The 21,164-nt window shown below is 31.3% G+C and overlaps 1 protein-coding gene across 4 annotated transcripts in view; it reads right to left on the bottom strand.

Moving 5' to 3' along the window:
- Positions 1-229: 229 nt before the first annotated feature.
- LOC114341196 (mitogen-activated protein kinase kinase kinase 13-A) overlaps positions 230-21,164 on the bottom strand; it is a 309,717-nt gene continuing 288,782 nt past the window's right edge. For all 4 annotated transcript variants that reach the window (XM_050658680.1, XM_050658679.1, XM_050658681.1 and 1 more), the window contains one exon: positions 230-19,362. In XM_050658680.1, the coding sequence (XP_050514637.1) occupies positions 19,062-19,362 (301 nt within the window). In that variant the 3' untranslated portion in view covers positions 230-19,061. The remainder of the gene's footprint in view (positions 19,363-21,164) is intronic.

The raw sequence follows: 21,164 nt of genomic DNA, 5'->3' as shown, positions 1-21,164 counted from the left end.
TTTCTCTCGCCGTCATTTATTACATTGTCTTCCTTTATTACTTCGGTATCAAATTTTTTCTCATAATATTCTTTCTATTTGTTCTGGGTTTATTTGGATAAGCATTGATCTATGTCTTACTGCGTTTATTTTCTTTCGCTTTCCTCCATTCATGTGTCATATTTTCGTCCAAAAGTTTATAGTGTATTTTTTTAAATAAATCTCGTGTAAAATAAATCAAAACGCCAAATTATATAATATTTCTTTTATTTAAATATCAAGCCAAAAAGGCATTACAATCTAAGTAATTACTACTAGCCAAAATGGAATGAATACGAAAAATTACAAATGATATAATTGAAACAAGGGTATCCATAAGATTAAAAAAATATTCATTTCAACTAAACCATTCTCATGACCACCCCTGTTGAGCTGGCCCCCACCTTGCAGAAATTACAAAGCAAATAGCGCTAAATTACAAGCTATTTATGAGCTTTCATATATGTACCGTAGTTTCGATTTTTGAGCTCATCCCCTTAACCCCCAAACAACCCTTTAATTTGATTAAACTCAAGAGAAAAATGTCAAAGAAATTAAAATATATCCGCAATACGACTTATTTAAATTTTCCCAACATTTTTCTCTTAAATTGAATCAATTAAAGGGTTGTTTGGAGGTTAAGGGGATGTCTAAATATCTTTATTTTTAGGTAGGGGGGGGCAACATTGAGTCAGCCCCCCACAAAACATATTAAATTCCTGCCCAGTGTAACGAGCTCAAAATTTTTAATCTGTGAGATATGAAAGCTCATGAGGAGTTCATAATTTAGCGCTATTTGTTTTTTAAGTTCTGTAACATGGCGGGCAGCTCAACAGGGGTCTATGACCGACTATTTAAGTTTATATCTAACAACTCTATGAACAATATTTGTACACTTTCAGTTAAAGTTTTGTACAATCTAATTATTTCGTTTCTAAAAAATAATCTATTAAGTGACGGAATGAGTTATACTTTGTTCATGGCGAATTAGACCATTTTCTATAAAGTTTGGGGCTGTATAATAAGAATATTTGTATAAATATATAACATACATTCATGTAATATGAGTAATAAATTGTAGAAAAAAAAAATTAATAATATACATAAATTTCTTTATTAAAATAAATATATTTAACCTAAATTTTTTTTAGTTTAATTTCCAGTCTATTTACTTATCCATATGACATATGACATATGACATACACTCACCACACTGTGTGTAGGTGATTTATAACTAATTTAAAACTAAATAATACGCAGTATATGATTTCACAGCAAGTATGCATTTTGAAAAGATCACTTGTTTTCTATATTCCAGTCAGGAATAATTGAGACGAATTATTTCTTCTTAATGTTTTGTCTTCAACTAAAGGCGATCTTCTAAGAGTCTTCCGCTAAGGATTGACAGTATCTGCCCAAGTTGTATTGTAGACGAAACGTTTATAATAAATAACTCGTCAGCTTATAAGTCTGGAAACAAGATAATAATATGATTACAAACTCTGGTATATAATTCCCACAATACTTATTTAGTTTTAATTATTTAACATGTGATTGGGCACGTCATAATATATAAGTAAATAAAATGGAAAGTTTTAAAAAATACAAAAATCTGAATCATTTTTAACATTGCCAATAAAATAAATAAGACTAGGATTTGGACGGAATGGAAAAAGTGTTAGAAACTAAAAAAAGTAACCACTTTAAGCTGATCGAGTATTGCCTAGAATAGGTCAGTAGCCAATTATGATTGTACAGATTAATAAGATACAGTTGAATTGAATTCTTCCTTTTTTACATTTTCTAGTTTATTGTTTGTTTTCTAGCGCTGTTTCAAAACACGGCAACGAAAAGTTTGATTATCCTCTTGGAGTTATATACAGTTCAATTAATTCTGTTATCCCAGCACTTACGCTATGTTGTCCATATGTCCAGCTATACAAAGATATACCATATATAGCAACCTCAAACTATGGTGATGAGGTAAAGTTTGTGTAGCAGTAAATGGTTGACTTCAATGGTCAATACTTGTACTGGTACTTTAATAGTATAAAAGATCCGGTTTCAGGTCAAATTTAAATATGTTTGAATGTTTGTTTTTCTATAATCTTAGCAATTAAAATAGATTTAATTTATTTTAAAACTAATTTAAAAACATTAATTTCGGGTATATGTATAAGGCAAAGCAATATATTTTACATCCGTTTTTTTTTTGTTTTTGTCGTCGTAATTATTGTAAATTTTGTGGATCCTTTGCTTTATTATAGGAGTACCGTCTAGTCAGTGTTAATTATTGTCAAAAGACCAACTCTGTCTACCTCGTTTACTTATCGCTCCGGACGGGTCTTAACAATGGACCAAGTCAGATAAATTTAATAATATTAACGACCGCACTAATTGAAGTCAACCATTTACTGCTAAACAAACTTTATTTTCGTCTCGACCGGAGAAACTATCGCAAGCTAGGCGTTTAGGCAGTGGCGTACGTGCAATATATTACATTTATTGTTAAATGTGAGTGTCATCCGCTATTCAGAAAGACTTGCACCCGTTAGTGATACATTGCCACTATTTACTCAACCAATGCAGTATGTTCCTTGTTGTTGTATCCCTAGGTGCAGTTTCTTTAGTAGTTTCTCATGAGTTAAATCCTTCAATCATTTTGTAAAATTCACGAAGCAAACAAAGTTGTTTAGTTCAAAAAAGATAAGAGGAATTCGTATCAATGAGAAAATGAATTATTAGTTGTGTTTTGGGAGCGAGAGAGCTGAAAAGGTTGCGCAATTTTAATAGCATGAGAGTGTGATTACAGCGATCTGAGAAAAAGACGAATATGTGATAAAGTAGATTCAGTAGGGCAAATGGATTTTTTATACAGATGTAAACTGTCTTGAGCAATATAAGTATATCCATAAAAATAAAGATTCGCTTGCACAATGATACATTTTACCAACTAACCTTACGATGAACCAACATCTTTGATTTCATCTAACCTACATTTCTGTCCTAGGTTCACTTAGAAAATAATTAATTTTGCATACTTCACTGATGTACAACAGGTATTTCAGGAAAAACTTAAAATATGTGAACCGCGAATTCTTTGACCGGATAATACAATTCTAGAGGACACAAGATTCTTCAGAAATTTATGAAGAGAAAGTAATAATACATTAAGAAAACAAGTAAAGTGTTGACAATCTGAGGTTACGATTAGACTGAAATTCGTAAAACGGAAAGAAGGGTTGGACTTCTTTCCAGGAAAACGTGGCACAAATCTATGAAGGAAGAAGCTAAATGGATAGGAGAATCTTTAGTTGAGGTGAACGCGCTGACAGAGGATGGAGTAAGTTCGCGACAGCCTCATGCTCCAGAGAGTTTAAGGAAAGAAGTCATGTAATGCACTAAGCAAGAACTGAGATATTTCAAACTCTTGATTTCTCTGGAGTTGCATGCTTAAATTAGGCATATTTCGAACCTGGTCACAGACTTAAATGTCTAGGTTATAAACTTCGTTTTTTGTTTGCGAAGCGAAGAAAAATACTTTATATTTTTTACTATAGATATTTACTGTCATACTGTCTTTATAATTTACACGTTGTTCTTTAGGTAGAACAATTTTTTATAAAGTCAATAAATATTTAAAGTGATCAAAATATGTGCAAAAAAGTGCACCAAAAAATACACGATTTAGTCCAGTTTCTGCATTGCACAGGATATATCCTTATTACACAAAAAAAACTATAGAAATTGGTCCAAGTGATGTTTATAAATACATAAATATTGCGACACAATCACTTAAAATTAATAAAATAAGTACATACAACTATAGCTACCATACAAAATATCACAATCAAAAATGTTAAACAAAAAGGATGGAAAATTTCACAACAGAATATCATCGTGCATCACTTTAGATAAGGAGGAGGAATGTAACAGGGTCGATTTTCTACATTCAGTCTACCTATTTTGAAAGTTTGGTTTTTATATTAAAAATGAGGAATATTTGCAAATAAGTACATCTTCAAAGTTAATATTTTACAACAAATATCCAATTTACTCTCACCACACCCGCAAATTTATTTACCCTGGTTGCATTTGACGGTGTCTAGCTTTCGATTCCGTTTTTGGAGTCATATTTAAGATTTGGTAAGATTTCGGTACTATGCTACAGCATATTATAACTTGTGAACTGCAGCAAAAACCAACGCAATTCAACTAGATAAATCAATAAGTTTGTTATTTGTTATCATTAGGGAGCGGATTTTATGCTAAATGCATATTGCATGCATATTTCGCATATTTGAGAACTTTACTAAATTTTGCATATTTTTAAAGACACATGCATATTTTGTGCCTATTTAAAAACATTTAAGTCCAAAAAAAAGTTTAAATTTTTTAATTCGACACAAAATATTTCCCCGCACAGGCTGTCGTATATATTAATTCGAGAACTACCCGAAGAGAGACGGCTTATTCGCTGTCTTTTCATTTTTTTTTTTTTTAGAAAATACAAGATCTTTACACAAAGTACTTATAGTGCTTATAGTACGCCGTTATGAAATGATTGATTGTAAGATGTTAAAAGGATGAAGGACGGTTTACCGGGAAATCCGAGTTTTATTTACTTTTATTATATTTAGTACAATTTGTATCCCAATTTAGTAGGTACAATACCTATAATTCTGGTGATTCTTTTAAATTCCCTATTGTTAAGAGAATTTACAGCTTTAACAACCATAGTTTTACGATTTTCTAACGCAAATAGAAATATTCATGCTTTAGATCAGATCCCGTCTTTAAACGGCTTTAAATCTTTGGAGGACATATAATATGCGAAATTTTTAATGGAAATTTTGAAATTTATTTTGGTGCAGAATTTTCGGCTTTAACAAGCTATTTTAAATCAGGCGCGAATCCAAGGGGGATCAATGGAGGCAATTGCCCCCTCCTTGAGACCTCGCCTTGGTGTCTACTGACATTGTTTTTAAGAAAGAGATTACGATTGAACATAAATAGTAAATTTTGTGTCCTGTTGATAACTGAAAAATAAATATGGCAGAATTCCTTGGAATCGAAAATTATTAAAAGTCTTTGGAACATAATAAATGAAAAAGTCCCACAATATATCTGTTTATTGCCATCTATTCAGTTCAATGCCAGAGACCAGATAAAAATACTAATTGCTGGTGCTATGTTATAGTAATTTAATCATTTAATAAAACCCCCCGAATAAGAGCCGCTTTTAGAAGGATGTCCAAAGTATTATGTAACAGAGACCTAAAATTGGCATTAAGGATCCGACTACTTCGCTACGTGTTCTCGGTCTTACTGTATGGTGTCGAGTCTTGGACTGTGAATAAAATCGATCTAAATCGCCTTGAGGCTATCGAAATGTGATGCATAGAAGAATTTTAAGAGTTTATTGGATGGAGAAGATTCGAAACTCCACAATACTAGAATGTCTCAGTAAGACTACTGCGATTATAAAAAGCATCAAGAAAAGATAGCTGGATTATTTTTGACATTTAATGAGAGGTCCCAAATATAGGTTGCTAGAAAATATTATTCCAGTGAAAATAGCAGGCAAACGCAGTCCAGGACGAAGAAGATCTTCATGGTTTATTTAGGGTGGCAATAAATATAATGATGGTAGCCAACATTCTGAAAGGACATGGTATATGAAGAATAAGATAACAACAGCCCATCCCGAAAAAGAATCCTGCGTACGCCAATTATAAGAAAATTTTTATTTCATTGCCCCCACCTTGCAAGGTTGCTGGATCCGCCGTTGTTTTAAATACGCCCCAATTACTTCTGTTGATGTTAAAAGAAATTTTCCAGTTTTCCTCGTTACGTAAAAAATTTGGAAAAACACATTGTAGTGAATTATAATCGAAGATATATATAGTGATATTGTATTTTAAATAGGTAACTATTGGTATCAGTTTTTGTAAAAAATGTGAATAAATTGCATATATAAAAAATAATTATGTTATTTTAAAGATAATAAATAAGATTGCCGCCCACCCCCTATAAAAGAACCCCCTAGAATAGAACAGAACAGAAAATTTGTGGTTTCTCCAAATGCGCATTTTTTGAATTTTTGTGCATATCTTGCGCATATTTCGTAATTTTTTACTGCATATATATGCGCATATTTCATCAAAATTGATCGCATATAAATCCGCTCCCTAGTTATCATAATAATATTAATCTAATAATATTAATCTTATTTTGTAAAAATCTTATCAAAATGAATAGTGTTCCTTCATCTTACATTTAAACGATTTGTCAGCGTTTATTGTGAATGAAACTGTTCGTTGGTCGTTATATTTTTTCAGAAACAGTACTTGCAGTAATCGGTAAATAATTATGTATCTAAGATGAGTTTTTGCAAAACTTATTTTTCTTTGAAGTGTCGTCTATGCTTCGAAGATTGGTATGCACATTTTGATAATACTAATGTACATTTTTGATAGGATACTTTAAGATTCCAGTGGAATATTTATTATTTCTATAGAATTTAACGAAAAACATATTCCTCAATAAATTCTTAATATAAAAACCAAACAATAACTACATTTATACCATTATAAGTTGTGTAGAATAATAGTTTTAATTTAAAACAAAACACTCTACCAATTTCAAAATTGATAAACAAGTTATACATACATAAGTATTTGATATAGACAAACATTTTACCTACTATTCTCTAAACATTTACTCTAACGTAGGTACTTTTAGCTCAAAAAACCTCGATATTTATAAAAAATATTACCAATTTTCAAACATTTATAAAAGTTTCCACGACGGCGACTAGTTTAACGCATATTTACACTTTTGCCCGCCTGTACATTCAACCAATAAGGGCTTAATACTAAAATCGTATTACGTACATAGAATATAAGTCATAACTCAAAGATTTAAAGCACAATTGCCAAGTTATACAAAAAACACAAATGCAAAATGTTTCGAAACGATTTTGCACAGGGAAAAATTTCTACAAAGATTCTATACAAGATCTTATAAAAATATTTTATTATCTTCTCCTACAACTTCAACTGCACGACATTAACGACGAATAAAGTTTTTTCTCAGGGCAAATGGCCACAGGCTAACGATGAAAAAGCTTTTTTATTTAAAACACCTCATTCTTATGTTTTTTGGGTTCTAAACCCAAATATGACACTTATTAAGCTGTATCATCTACCATTTCTTAACATTTACACTTAAATACATTAAATTTTGTGATTCTTGAAGAATTTAACAGCTTTTATTTAGTTCAAATGGAATTTTAAAATAACTGGTACTGAATGTAGAAGAGTTGGCAACACTGCGAAACACAGTTTAATGTCAACCTAACATCACTTTCTGGTTTCCAGTACATGTGCTCAGTAAAATGTCTAATTGTACAAACTGTGCTGACAGTTTGTGTTATATTTGTGGTAAGTTTTGTTATATTTGTGGTATTATATTTGGTGATCAGAACCAATGTTAGGCCTCGCATAAGGTATGTTACGTTTGTGTTTAAGATCCTAGAAAATGGCAAAAAAAAGGAGAAAAAAACCTTTAAGTTTGCTGTTCTCATTCCTATGGTATACAGGCAGCCTAGAAACCACACTGATAATTCTACTTTCGCAGTATTGATATTACTGGTCATAACTCTAAACACAAGAAGGTACTAAGCTACCCTAACCTAATGTCCGTCATCCGACCAGTAGGGCACGATGTAGATTTGCCTTAGTCAGAGCTAAATGAGATGATGAAGAGTTATAATATGCTACAGAAAATATAGCGCCTAAACTATTTACACAGATCGAGTTTGACGACTTAGTTAAGGGTCTTGCATTAATAAAATAAACAGCTTGGTTCTAGACTAAAAGAAAACTTCTTGTTAACAGTTGTAACCGACATAATATATGTATAGGAAGAGAGAACATCAGTTGTAAACACTGTTTGAACAAGAAGGTGCACCCTTTACTATTTCGAATACAAGGCTACAATGTACTGTACGCTAGCGACTAATGTCGTGCAGTGATAGTTGTAGCAAAAATCCAATATATAAATATTATGTTCAGTAGATAATTCACAGATTAATCGATTGTATGTTTTAACAAACATAAGAACTGTTATATTATTTAGGGGCACCTGCGGTTTTTATATATTTGTATTATTTTGAAACCGTAGTTTTCGGCAAGATTATAGAACTAATATGTTATATAAATATGTCTTGCTGGTTGCATATGAAAAATAAAACCGGCTTCGTAATAAAATGACGGTCACCTATCATTCCTATTAATATCAAATATAATTTGAATGATAAGCATATAGATATTGTGCTATAGATATTCGTAACTTATGCAGAACTAGATATACAGTATAGACTGTAGATCTTTTACTATTTTATGGCTTGCTAATATCCGACAGGTTTCTATACAAATTTTTATTGTGTCATCTTAATTAATAAGGAAATTCATATCACCCCATCGACGACAGGAACTTTATCAACCAGCGCATAAAATTGTCCCCTTAAATTCGTTTTAATAATTGTAATACCTATTGAACATATAAATGTATCAACAAAATAATTAATTTAATCATATAACTATTTACTTTTTTTGCAAAATATCATGTATACTACTCGCATTTAATTGCCATTATAATGCTCGTATTCTATACGACATTAGCAGTTACGCGGCTCATGTCGAATTCCACATTATGGTATTCCTAAATTATGGTTGCATAATAGACTCTTTTAGTAGAAGTTGTGATATTTCATTCGTTTTTAACTGATTAGTTAGCATTATACTGTGGTCAAGATGTAACCATAAACAAAATGCATATCTTAACAATTATTGTTCAATATTAGTTTTATATTATTTCACTATTATGAGAGTCACGATTATGAGGAGTTCAACAGGGATGTGTGCTCTCAATATTCGTATATCTCAACTGTAAGTTACGAATTCTAAAACTTAAATAATTTAAAAATGATCGGTATTTCGCAAAATGTACAGTCGGAAAAATGAAAGATTACCCGTGAACGATCACATCAATCACTTATTTTGTATTTGTTGTCTTTTTCTATAAATAACAAACGTTTGTTATAGAAAAAGACAGCAAATCGACGGTTAAACTGCAAAACCTCGTAAGTCAGTTTTATGTAACGTTAGAGGAGAGACGAAAAACATGTTGGCTTCTTTATGTAAGATTCAGTTTATTCGTTTTGTGTGTGTATGGTTCTTTTTAGGTAACGATTCCATCACCATTAAGTAAAATTCAGTAATATTGTTTTTTTTTGTCAAAAAGCGACTTACGAGGTTGTGTAACTTAAAATCTTAAACTATCATTAAACTTACGAGGTTTTGTCTCATAAAAATGCTACTTAGGAGGTTTTGTAACTTAAAATCTTACTTACGAGGTTTTTGTAGATGTCGCTAGTACCATTAAATTTAAATATTAACTTACAAGCTTTCGTAGTTTAAAAGATATGTAAAAATATAAACCAACTAAGTATAAAAGTCATAATGGACCAAAAATCGACTTATGAGGTTTTGCAGTTTAATCGTCGAAATACAAAATAAGTGATTGATGTGGTCGGTCTTTCATTTTTCCGACTCAAACAAAGTAAAGAGATTTTCAAATTTTAAAAGATGTTATAATAATTTCATGAAAGCATAATTATATATGATAAAATCAAAGTATACCATAAAAACTACAGTTCAACAATAACCAAATTTTGCAAGCAAAAAGAAAACCTTGAAAAAATTGATAAATGGAGTAATACACAAATTAAGATACATACAGTGGACCAAAAGCAGGTTAACAATTTTCATGGCAGCAATTTGTAAAACCTCATAAATGTTTTTTTAGTGTTTTTCTCATTTCCCACAAATGTTTTTCTCGCCATAAAAGCGTTTTGGGTGGAGATGATTCGAAACTCCACAATATTAGAACCGTCTCAGCAAGACTAACGAGATTCTAAAACGCATCAAGAAGAGATAGCCGAAGTATTTCGGACATGTAATAATAGGTCCCAAATATAGGTTGCTACAAAATATTATGCAAGGGAAAATAGCAGACAAATGCAGTCTAGGACAAAGAAGGACTTCATGGTTGAAGTACTTGCGAGATTGGTATGGTATTGATACAAACAATCATACTATTTACGGTAGCAGTGAATACAATTCACTGATTTGATATAGCAGTGATATAGCTATGATGGTAACTAACGTTCTGAAAGGACATGGTACATGAAGAAGAATAAATGTTTTTCATTTCAAAGGAGGTAACTTATGAAATCACCTAGTAATTTATTTCCTCAATTAACATCTATGCCTCCCTTTTAGCATACTAAAGTTTTTAATTGCATAGGCTTTGCAAGATTTTGTGATTCAGACATATCTGAGTCGCAGGTAAGAAAAATATTAAATCGAATACTACAATGAACAGATTTTTATCCAACTGGTAAAGTTTGATTAGCAGTAAATGGTTGACTTCAAATAGTACCGACTATAAACATCCTGGGTTAACCGATAATAGTATAAAAGTCCCGGTTCCAGGTAAAATTTAAATATGTTTGAATGTTTGTTTTTCTATAATCTTAGCAATTAAAATAGATTTAATTTATTTTAAAACTCATTTGAAAATATTAATTTCGGGTATATAATGCAAAGCAATATATTTTACATCCGTTTTTTGTTTTTGTCGTCGTAATTATTGTAAATTTTGTGGATCCTTTGCTTTATTACAGGAGTACCGTCTAGTCAGTGTTAATTGTCAAAAGACCAACTTTGTCTACCTCGTTTGTTTATCGCTCCGGACCAGTCTTAACAATGGGATAAGTCAGATAAATTTAATAATATTTACGACCGTACTAATTGAAGTCAACCATTTACTGCTAAACAAGCTTTAAATCCAATCCAATCCAATCCTAAATCCAATTTAACAAACTTGTGGAGTTTCTAAGACTTGAATATCTCAACTAGCCAATTAAATAACTAAACTTAGCTTTAAGGCTAATTGCACAATACTTTGCAAAAATTGTTTACCAGCTTAAGGTCCACTCATACTGACTGCCCTTGTTCGTAGAGTATGAAAAATAACATAGATAAATGTATAAAAATAGTAAAATCATAATTTCAAATAGGTAGCTTATTGTCATTTCAATTCATACAAAAAATCTGGTAGTTTTGAAAACATATAAAAGTAGTAAATATGCTGTGTATCTGTAATATTATTTTTAAACATTAAGTTTATATTTAACAGTAAATAACATACGTCTATGTTATAACTATTTCAAAAAATTTATTTATTTTTAATTATCTACCTTACTTAAAAGTTTAAATAAGTACTTTTAAATAAGTAAAATAAAAATTACTTGAAGAGGTATAAAAAATGGTCGAATAAGTTAAAACAATAAATAAATGTAACTGGACAAATAATATAACAATTAAATTTTGCACAATTCATAAAATAAACACATAAGTATCAATTATTACAAATAATAAAAAGGATAATTAAGTAAAAACTGACAAATTAAAATTGTTATTTTATACATAATACAGAATCAATAAAAATTATAATAAAAATTTAATTTATGTAATTTAGTATAACTTCGGTTGTCAATGACAATATAAAATTCCAAGATGCCATGTGAGAAATATGGCATTTAAACTGAATACCAAAACTGTAAAAACTAAAAACATATCGCAACCTTGGAAGATAAGCCAACAGACACCACGAGAAATTGGAAGGCCACCCCAACCAATTAATATTACCATTACTGCAGCCACTAAACAACAGAAGATTGCGAAGATTATGGCCCATAGATCTTCGCTGAAACTGTGGTGAAACCACTGGGTGATGTACCTCATAACGCCATATTAGTGTACAATACTATAATAGTTGATATAAGTTATTGTACTTGTCATCAAATTAACTTATAGAATATGTAATTCTGATTGTTAATAAATGCTTACAAAAAAAAACCTTGGAAGAAGACTGTCATATCTCAAATGAAGTAAAAAATGGACTATGTTAGTGAAAATATTTCAAATATTCTACTTATACTTTTTGTGTGATAACCTCAAGTTGGATGGCCGTCAGATGGCAGAAGTGTCATTATTGTTATTCGAAGAGTTGGTTCGACATTTATCACACAATATTGTCATATCTCAAAAACATAATAAGATAATACAATACTTTCTGTGAAAAATAATGCATTATTTTGAGTCGTGTCAGTCTTTTGACAAAGTTGAGGTTATGTTTAAAATAAGTTGAAGTATTATTTTGAGTTGTGTCAGTATTTCGGTTTCGACGTATGACGTTCTTAAAAAAATAAAACCAGTTGGAATTTTTTCAGATTAAAAAATTTCTCAAAGAAATAAATGTAAACGCTGTCTCGGGCAACACCTTTTAAAACATAGGTGTATGTACCCTGTGCGCATGACGAGTTCAAAGTTTACCTATTTTTATGCTCTACTCATAGAAAGCACACCAAAGAACTGTAAGTGGAAGTACAGTAATAAGATTACAAGTAAAGTATCACAGAACGTAGCTAGAAAAGGGTAGTGAGGAGCAATGGGCAAATAAAATAAAACTTGGAGTGGCAGTTTGTTAATATAATATGTTAAATGCAGAATCCAGGCATGTACTGTATTTATAATCTAGTAAACTGATTATTTAGTAGTATGCAGTAATGTATGTGATAACGCACATAAAGTAATATCTTGTAAAGAGGCCATAAGTGACATATGAATGAAAAAGTAGCATCTTACTATCTGTACAGAAAAAAAAGTTTTTATAAATATTCTATACATAATCTGTTTCAGTGGCATCACACCTTTTTGAATTATAATAGCCAACGTCAGTGACAATTGAAGTAATACTAGATCTTGAAATTAAAATCGACCCAATTAAAGAAAAACGGGTAAAGTTAAAAATATACAAGTTTGATTCCTGACTTACACTGTAACCCATTCATATGAACTACTTCATAATATATAGAGGAAAGTTATATTTAAATGTTTTAGTTTTAGTGATGTGTTTCAGGTAGAGATGTTTCAAATTTCATGAACCTTTAAAATATGCATGCCCCAAAAAAAAAAGAATCATAAAAAATTAGGATTCTATTACTACTTTAATTTCATACTGAATTCAATATAAAGTATTAAAAACCACTCTTATAGTGAGAATGCACTCATATAGTGAACACGAGAATGCACTTCAGACAATAAATGTTTTCAGTAATATCGGATTTCATAGTTTCGTTCGTATATTGTCATCACCAAATGACAATGGTACAATGGAACAATGGTACTGCACTTCAATATAGTCTATTATAACCTTTCGTCATGCTCATAATACTCATTTTATGCAAGCAAGTCTTCTATATATTTTTTAAAATACATATTTTGAAGTTTTTATCAGAAGCCGTCGTCAAAATTAGCTACCTATTCATTGTATATGAATAATATTGTAAAATATCACAAAACAACAGTAGATCATACTCTATAATAAAAATCCGGTATATAGAAGCATTATCATCAATATTGATGTGGTATGGACCAAATTTTGGCACACGTTTGATTATAATAATAATAATAATAGTCTCCCGTTTTATACCGCTCACGTGGTTTTGGGAGTTTGGCAGGGTAGTCTGCTATATCTATGGCCTACGGTATGCAAGGAAGGTAACAGGGCCAGTGCTACGCTTCAACCGCCTATTATTACCCCTGGTTTTACTCAATGTACTCATTTTATTCAGGCGAGTCGACCTGGGGTCTGTAAACATTTTAAAAATGTCTAGTTGTTCTTGCCGGCGGTAGAATTTGAACTCCGGCCTACCAGCACGCGAGTCAAGCACACTACCGCTTAGCTACGCCGGCCTTAATTATAATTGCCAAATTATTTTTAAATTGTGTCTTTTTTACTTACAGAATCTACAACAATGAAATTGTGCCGCAGAACAACAGAATATATTAAAACAAAGACGGAGAGTAGCTGGTAGGAAATTACGAGTTTGGCAAATAAGTTTGGCTATTATAAATTGATGATGGACGGATAAAAGATGTGCAATTTTTTGGCAAAATACTATTACTTTATTGAAAGCCTTTAAAATCTCATCAAAATAATCAACATCCCCTCTTTCGATCAATTGTTTCAAATTTTAAAAGCAACATATTGTTTAGAGAAGGTTAAGAAAATGATTTCCTGTAGCTGGCTGTATACCATTTATCACAATTTTTTTATATAGTAAAATCCGCTATAAGGGTAACAATTTATTAATTAAAAGTCCCTTAAAGGGCTACACCACAGTAGCAGAACGTTTTCGATCTAAAAAGATCATCGTCAGTACTGAATCTAAAAAAGTATAACCACTGAAATGAATGCAAAAGTTTTAAATGTTGACTAAGGTTGAAATAACAAAGTTGGTTATACAGTAGACTCTCCCTGTAACGAACACGGTTATTAAGAGGTTTCGCTTATAACCAGGTATACTGGATGTCCCATGAAATTCCTGTTGAGCTGTAACACCTCTATAACGAGACATATTTGGTTACAACGAAGAAAAATGAAATCGTAAAATATGTATCTTTATCTATTTTTAGCGCTGTTTGGCTATAAATAAATACCCAACTACCTGTATACAAAAATTCCCAACATCTCTGCGGTTATCGAGGATAGTGCTGTAATAAAATCCACCGGCTATAATAAACTTGTTCCTGTTCTGTTTATGTATCGACTGATATTGAATACATGTAAGAAAATTTACAATTTGTGATGGCCAAGCCTTATTGTCGAGGGAACATTATTTAGCATATTATATTGCTCCGAATGGTTTCACTATAGGAAGTTAATGTTTTAGAAAACTATATATTCATATGTATGCACATTATTCTTGTTGTCTGATATAACGAGATCCGCTTATAACGAGGTAATTAGTCTGCAATTTCAGTTCTCGTTATAGAGGGAGTCTATTGTACTTACAAGATGCGAACATGCTGAGCCACCAAAACAAAACATATTTGGGTAAAAACCCCTTAAAAGTATTACAATTACAAGAAATTTACATTTTGAATTATCAGTGACGATTGAAATTGTCTTAGATTTAACACTAATAGTCATCATAGAACTCCCCACGCGGGTTGAACACTACCTGAGGTTATGTCCTCACATTACAGACAGTAGTTAACAACTGAATTTTAATGATACTAATCTTTGAAGGATGTCAGGAGACAACTGTCAATGTAACAGGAAGTACTTTATGTGTCTATTGTTACTCTAGGTACAAAAAAGTACTTTCTGTTGCATTGACACTTGTGTTCTGACATCCTTCAAAAAGTATCATTCAAATTCAATTATTAACTACCGTCTGTAATGTGAGGATTTGACCTCAGGACGTGTTCAACCCACGTGGAGAGTCCTATGATGCCTAGTGCTAAATTTAGGACAATTTCAACCATCACTGATACTTAAACTCAACAATTTAAATTTCCTATAATTGTAATATGTACATACTTTTGAGGGTGTTTACCCAAAATTTTTTTATTTTAGTGGCTCAGCATCTTAGTATCCTGTACAGTCGAAAAAATGAAAGAATACCCATTAGGGCTTTTCATTCACAGTCATTTGTTTCGAGCTTCTGTCAGAGGTTGTATAATCTGTATATAATATTTGTATACACAGATTATACAACATATGACAGAAGCTCGAAACAAATGACAATCTATGAAAAGCCTTATACCCATGAACGATCACATCAATAACTTATTTTGTATTTGCTGTCTTTTTCTATAAATAACAAACGTTTGTTATAGAAAAAGACAGCCAATACAAAATAAGTGATTGATGTGATCGTTCATGAGTATACGCTGTGAGCTCGTAGGTAGAGGGGATAATGAAAAATTCGCGAGCGCCAGTAGTGACCAGTTTGTAAACCTTTACTGGAAATTTGCTTTTTGACGTTCTGCATTAAGAGTTGCATATTATAGCTTTTAAATGTCTCACGAAAGTTGTTGTATTAAAGATGAGTGTCGAAATACTGGTTACAATAGTAACTGTGTATTCTACAACTTTCCTGTCGCTAAGCATAAGGTGATTTAACGACAAAAATGGATTGATGCAATTAGAAAAAAGTAAGTAAACACAATTTTAATTTTAAAACGGTAGAAAAGGAGCTAAAGGATCAGTTAGCATACTCTCGAATTTTGACGGTTTTAATTTTACAATCCAATCCTGAAACAAAATTTGAATGCGTGAAGATAACGACCAATCACAGCAAACGTAGGATGCCGTTAACTGCCATTCATAAGATAATATTTAAGAAGTATTATACTATAATTATATTAAATTATTATACTTTTTTGTAGAATAAAATTTTCTAATATTAGTTGTCAACATAAACGTCAAAACGATAAGCAAAATCTATGAATAATAAATTCTGTACTTACTGCTATTAATTATCGATTACCATCCAATTACTTCTTTGCGTTGTAAATATTACACGATAAGAATTAAATAATAAGTTTGAAACAACTACTATTCGCTTTTCTACTGTCCTCTTTAAAATTCCGGCCGAAATAGGAACACTAGTCAACCGTTAGATGGCGATAGCAGCCATACCAGCGAAACTCACAGAGTATTCGCTGTGAGCTTCGCTGGTGTCGCTCCTAGCGGTTAATAATTCAACTTTTACCGGTAATTTTTAAATTTATTATTTAATTGTTATCCCTTAATATTTACAACGCAAAAAAGTAATTAAATTGTAATCGATTTTTTTAAGATTTTTCTAATCATTTTGACGTTCTATTAACAAAATATCAATTTCTTACTTCGGATACTTTGACAATAATCGTGTAGATGGCGCTAAGATTATATTAGATTATATATAATCATATATTACGGAACATTAAAAAAACTTAAATTCAGTATTTAAAACGTAAGTATATTTAAGGTAAAAATATATACCACAGATTTAACCAACTAATATTGTTTATAATTAATGTTTTTAATTTTAATTTTAAATTAATCACTTTGACATTTATGTCAAATTTCCGGTAAACGTTTACAAACTTGTCACTACTGGCGTTCGCGAATTTGTAAATATCCCCTCTACGTACGAGCTCACAGCGTATAGGCAACACTTTTTCTTTCCAGAAAATTTCCGGTAAAAGTTATACTAGTAATCCTGTAGGTAGGTGGCGATACCAGCGAAGCTCGAAGCGGATACGCTCTGAGCTTCGCTGGTGGCGCTCCTAGCGGATTATTCACCGGTAATTTTTAAATTTATTATTTAATTGTTATCGCTTAACATTTACAACGCAAAAAATTAATTAAAATGTAATCGATTTTTTTAAGATTTTGCTAATCATTTTGACGTTCTATTTATAAAATATGAATTTCTTACTTCGGATACTTTCACAATTATCGTGTAGATGGCGTTAAGATTTTTAGATTAAATTATAATTACATATTACGGAACATTAAAAAAACTTAAATTCAGTATTTAAAACGTAAGTATATTTAAGGTAAAAATATATACCACAGCTTTGACCAACTAATATTTTTTATAATTAATGTTTTTAATTTTAATTTTAAATTAATCACTTTGACATTTATGTCAAATTTCCGGTAAACGTTTACAGACTTGCCACTACTGGCGCTCGCGAATTTGTAAATATCCCCTCTACGTACGAGCTCACAGCGTATACGCTCTGAGCTTCGCTGGTGTCGCTTCTGGCGGATTACTAATTCAACTTTCACTGGTAATTTTTAAATTTATTATTTAATTGTTATCGCTTAATATTTGCAACGCTAAAAAGTAATTAAATTATATTCTTTTTCTCATGATCATCTTTCAGTGCGTCACAGTTTTTCGATTTCTTTCTAAAGCATTAAATTGTATGTGACAGAAAAAAAGGCACGTCGGTGATTACTTCTAGTTCTGTGATTATTCTAGTTGTCGATAGATGGCGCCATAATTAAAAAAAAAATAATTTTTTTTAATTAGATAATAATATTACAAATATAATCTGTATAATTTATAAGACTATACAAATCAAAGAAAATACCATTTTATAAATGCAAGAAACACATTTGATTTGTTTTTATTCTAAATTGAAAATAAAATGTGACAACTGTCAGATTTAACTAAAATGTCATGTTAGAATAAATAATAAATTAGAAAAAAAATGTGTATTATCACGGACTTACCCTTTTTCCTATCATTTGTGACGCACTGAAAAATGATCATGAAAAGGACAATAACAGATTTTTTTAAGATTTTGTTAATCATTTTGACGTTCTATTGATGAAATATTAATTTCTTACTTCGGATACTTTCACAATTATCGTGTAGATGGCGCTAGATTAATTTATAATTACATATTACGGAACATTAAAAAACGTAAATTCAGTATTTAAAACGTAAGTATATTTAAGGTAAAATATATACCACAGCTTTGACCAACTAATATTTTTTATGTTTACAGATTTTGCCACTACTGGCGCTCGCGAATTTATAAATATCCCCTCTACGTACGAGCTCACAGCGTATAGGTCTTTTCATTCGCAGTCATTTGTTTCGAGCTTCTGTGAAATGTCGTATATTCCGTGTATATTAATGTTATACACAGATTATACAACTTATGACAGAAGCTCGAAACAAATTACAATCGATGAAAAGCTCGAAACAAATTGTCAACATTTAAAACTTTTACATTCATTTTAATGGTTATAGTGGTATACTGATGACGATTTTTTCAGATTCTGTTGTTGTGATGTAGCCCTTTAAGGGACTTTTAGTAATTAGTAAATATATACCTTTTATAAAGGATTTTCCTACATAAAAATGTTTTGTATTTAGTAAATATGAAGTAATTCATAGAACAGGTTCAGAAATCAAGCTTCATTAAAAAATGTGATAAATATACTTGTCAAAAAATCGAATATACACCGTATCGTTTGAATTATATACTATACGAGATTTTGGAACTAAAATTACAAACTTACAAACTAAAATCACATTCACGCTTCCATATTCAGACTACGTTTTCAGTTTTGTTTAAGGTAAATGCTACCTGCGTTGCGATAGTAAGGTTATCCTCTGATTCACTATCTGACGACCTGCCTAAACTGTCACTTGTCCTTTTGTTTGACAGATTAGACAGGCGACGCACCCGCTCTGGATTAGATTCTAGTGTTGAGGATTTGCTCGAAGGCGAGACTGAATAGTCCGATGTGTTGCCTTCGTCTGAGGCGTTGGGCTCTCGTTGGAAGTGGACCAGACTGGCTTTGAAACGGTTTGATCGCCTTCCTGGGTAAATAGGCCTCCTCGCAAGACTATAAACATAACAAATTATTAGTAACTGGACAAACTTGAGCAACTTTTATATTGATGTGTTTTCGAGCATGCAATTTCAAGTGAAAAAATATAAACTACATACACAAAATTAAAAACGGCCCGTGGCACTTTGGGAGTGCCAACAGAAGTAACTACTTCTTCTCACACGTTACGACTAGCTGTTCAACAGTTTTGGAGTCAATTTCCAATTTGCATCTTTGGATTTGCAATGGGTTCTTGGAAATTACTAGGTACCTATCGGTATTGATGAGCATATAGTTCTTTAGCTTTAATATTAAATGCATGCAGTAGCTTTGGAGATTGTCTTCAGAATCGGCGATAAGGACAGCATCGTCAGCGTAGCAAACGACTCTAAAGTATGTGTTACCCATCTTAAATCCAGCTATTCTGGGAATGTTTTCTATTATTTTCCGTGTTTTCCGGACGGATTCCTGTGTTTATAACTCATTTAGTAACAATCACAATTAAATATTATATAAGTTAATTTGATAACAACAATATTCTGTTGTTTATTGGCTGTAGTAGTGGTAATATTAACTGGTTGGGATGACTTTCCCATTTTTCATGGTGTCTGTTGGCTCTTTCTTGAATAACTGTTCCCTGTTCCTACTAACAGTCTTTATGCAGTTTTCGATTAGAAATGTACCACAGGGCATTTGCGATGGTGCGTAGAGTTTTTGATTGGGTTATTTTGATTATTTTTGTATGTACCGGGTGTCCCAATAAGAATGGCTCTCGAGGAACATTCCCAATAACACTCCCAATAAGAACATTCTCAGGAACCTTTTATAGTACAGCTTTGAGAAAAAAATATTTATAACAAAAGTTGCCTCGGGAAAAGCCTGGAAATTATTTTCATAACTGTAAGTCCACCACTAGAGGGCGTAATTGAATATCAAAAATTAAAAAATCAAAATTTTACAGAATTTACCTAATAAAAGGGCACTGGAAATCCAATCATCGTATTCTTCATAAAATTCTGCGCATATTTGATTTCACAAGTTTCAGTCTACCTTTGCAAATAAGAGGTGGGGGTGAATGGGAACCTTCTTATAAAAAATGGTTGTAAGTCCGATTCTCCTATATCGAATTTTGCTTACTTGGTCTTGTTGGAAACAGCTCTTTTTCGTCAATGTAAGTGTCTTATTTTCGAAATAGCCCAATAAGTAGTATGCAAGCGAGGAGGCGGTATTTAATTATTTCCAGAAATCTGGTTTTCTTTGGAAAATATTAAATATAAGTATGCATTTTTAATCTTGTATTACAAAATTAGACCAAATTAGCAACATAATACCGAAAACCGCATGTCGATACCTTTTTTCTATCTCGAGATATCTTAAGAAATGTGTAAATTTTAAACATAACTGTTACTGTCACCGATAAACGAGGTTAAGAAAAAGTATTGTGCTATGGAAAAACAAATAAACATTTTCCAGATCTAAATGTATATAATTAATTAAAACAATAATAAGACAAACAACACTATAAAATATAACAAAGAACTAAAAGCAACTACTTACTTAGTCTTAAATGTTCAAATTGTTGCCTATCGTTTTCGATGCAAGCATTTACTCTTTCAAGAGTAGATTGAATAGCAACAGATTTAACTGATTTAGACTTTTATTTATGGGGACGGATAAAAGACCTTGTACTTGCCGCTAGGGCCACTACGCGAGAAAACATGATTTAGAATCTAGAGAAATGAAGCGCCATTTAAAGCATTGCGAAAGCAGAAATTGAGACTACTGTTCAATCTACTCTTGAAAGAATAAATGCTTGA

Source organism: Diabrotica virgifera, chromosome 8, assembly GCF_917563875.1.
Source record: "Diabrotica virgifera virgifera chromosome 8, PGI_DIABVI_V3a".
NCBI lineage: Eukaryota > Metazoa > Arthropoda > Insecta > Coleoptera > Chrysomelidae > Diabrotica > Diabrotica virgifera.
Note: the sequence above shows the minus strand (reverse complement) of the source record. Positions and strands in the feature narration are given on the sequence as shown.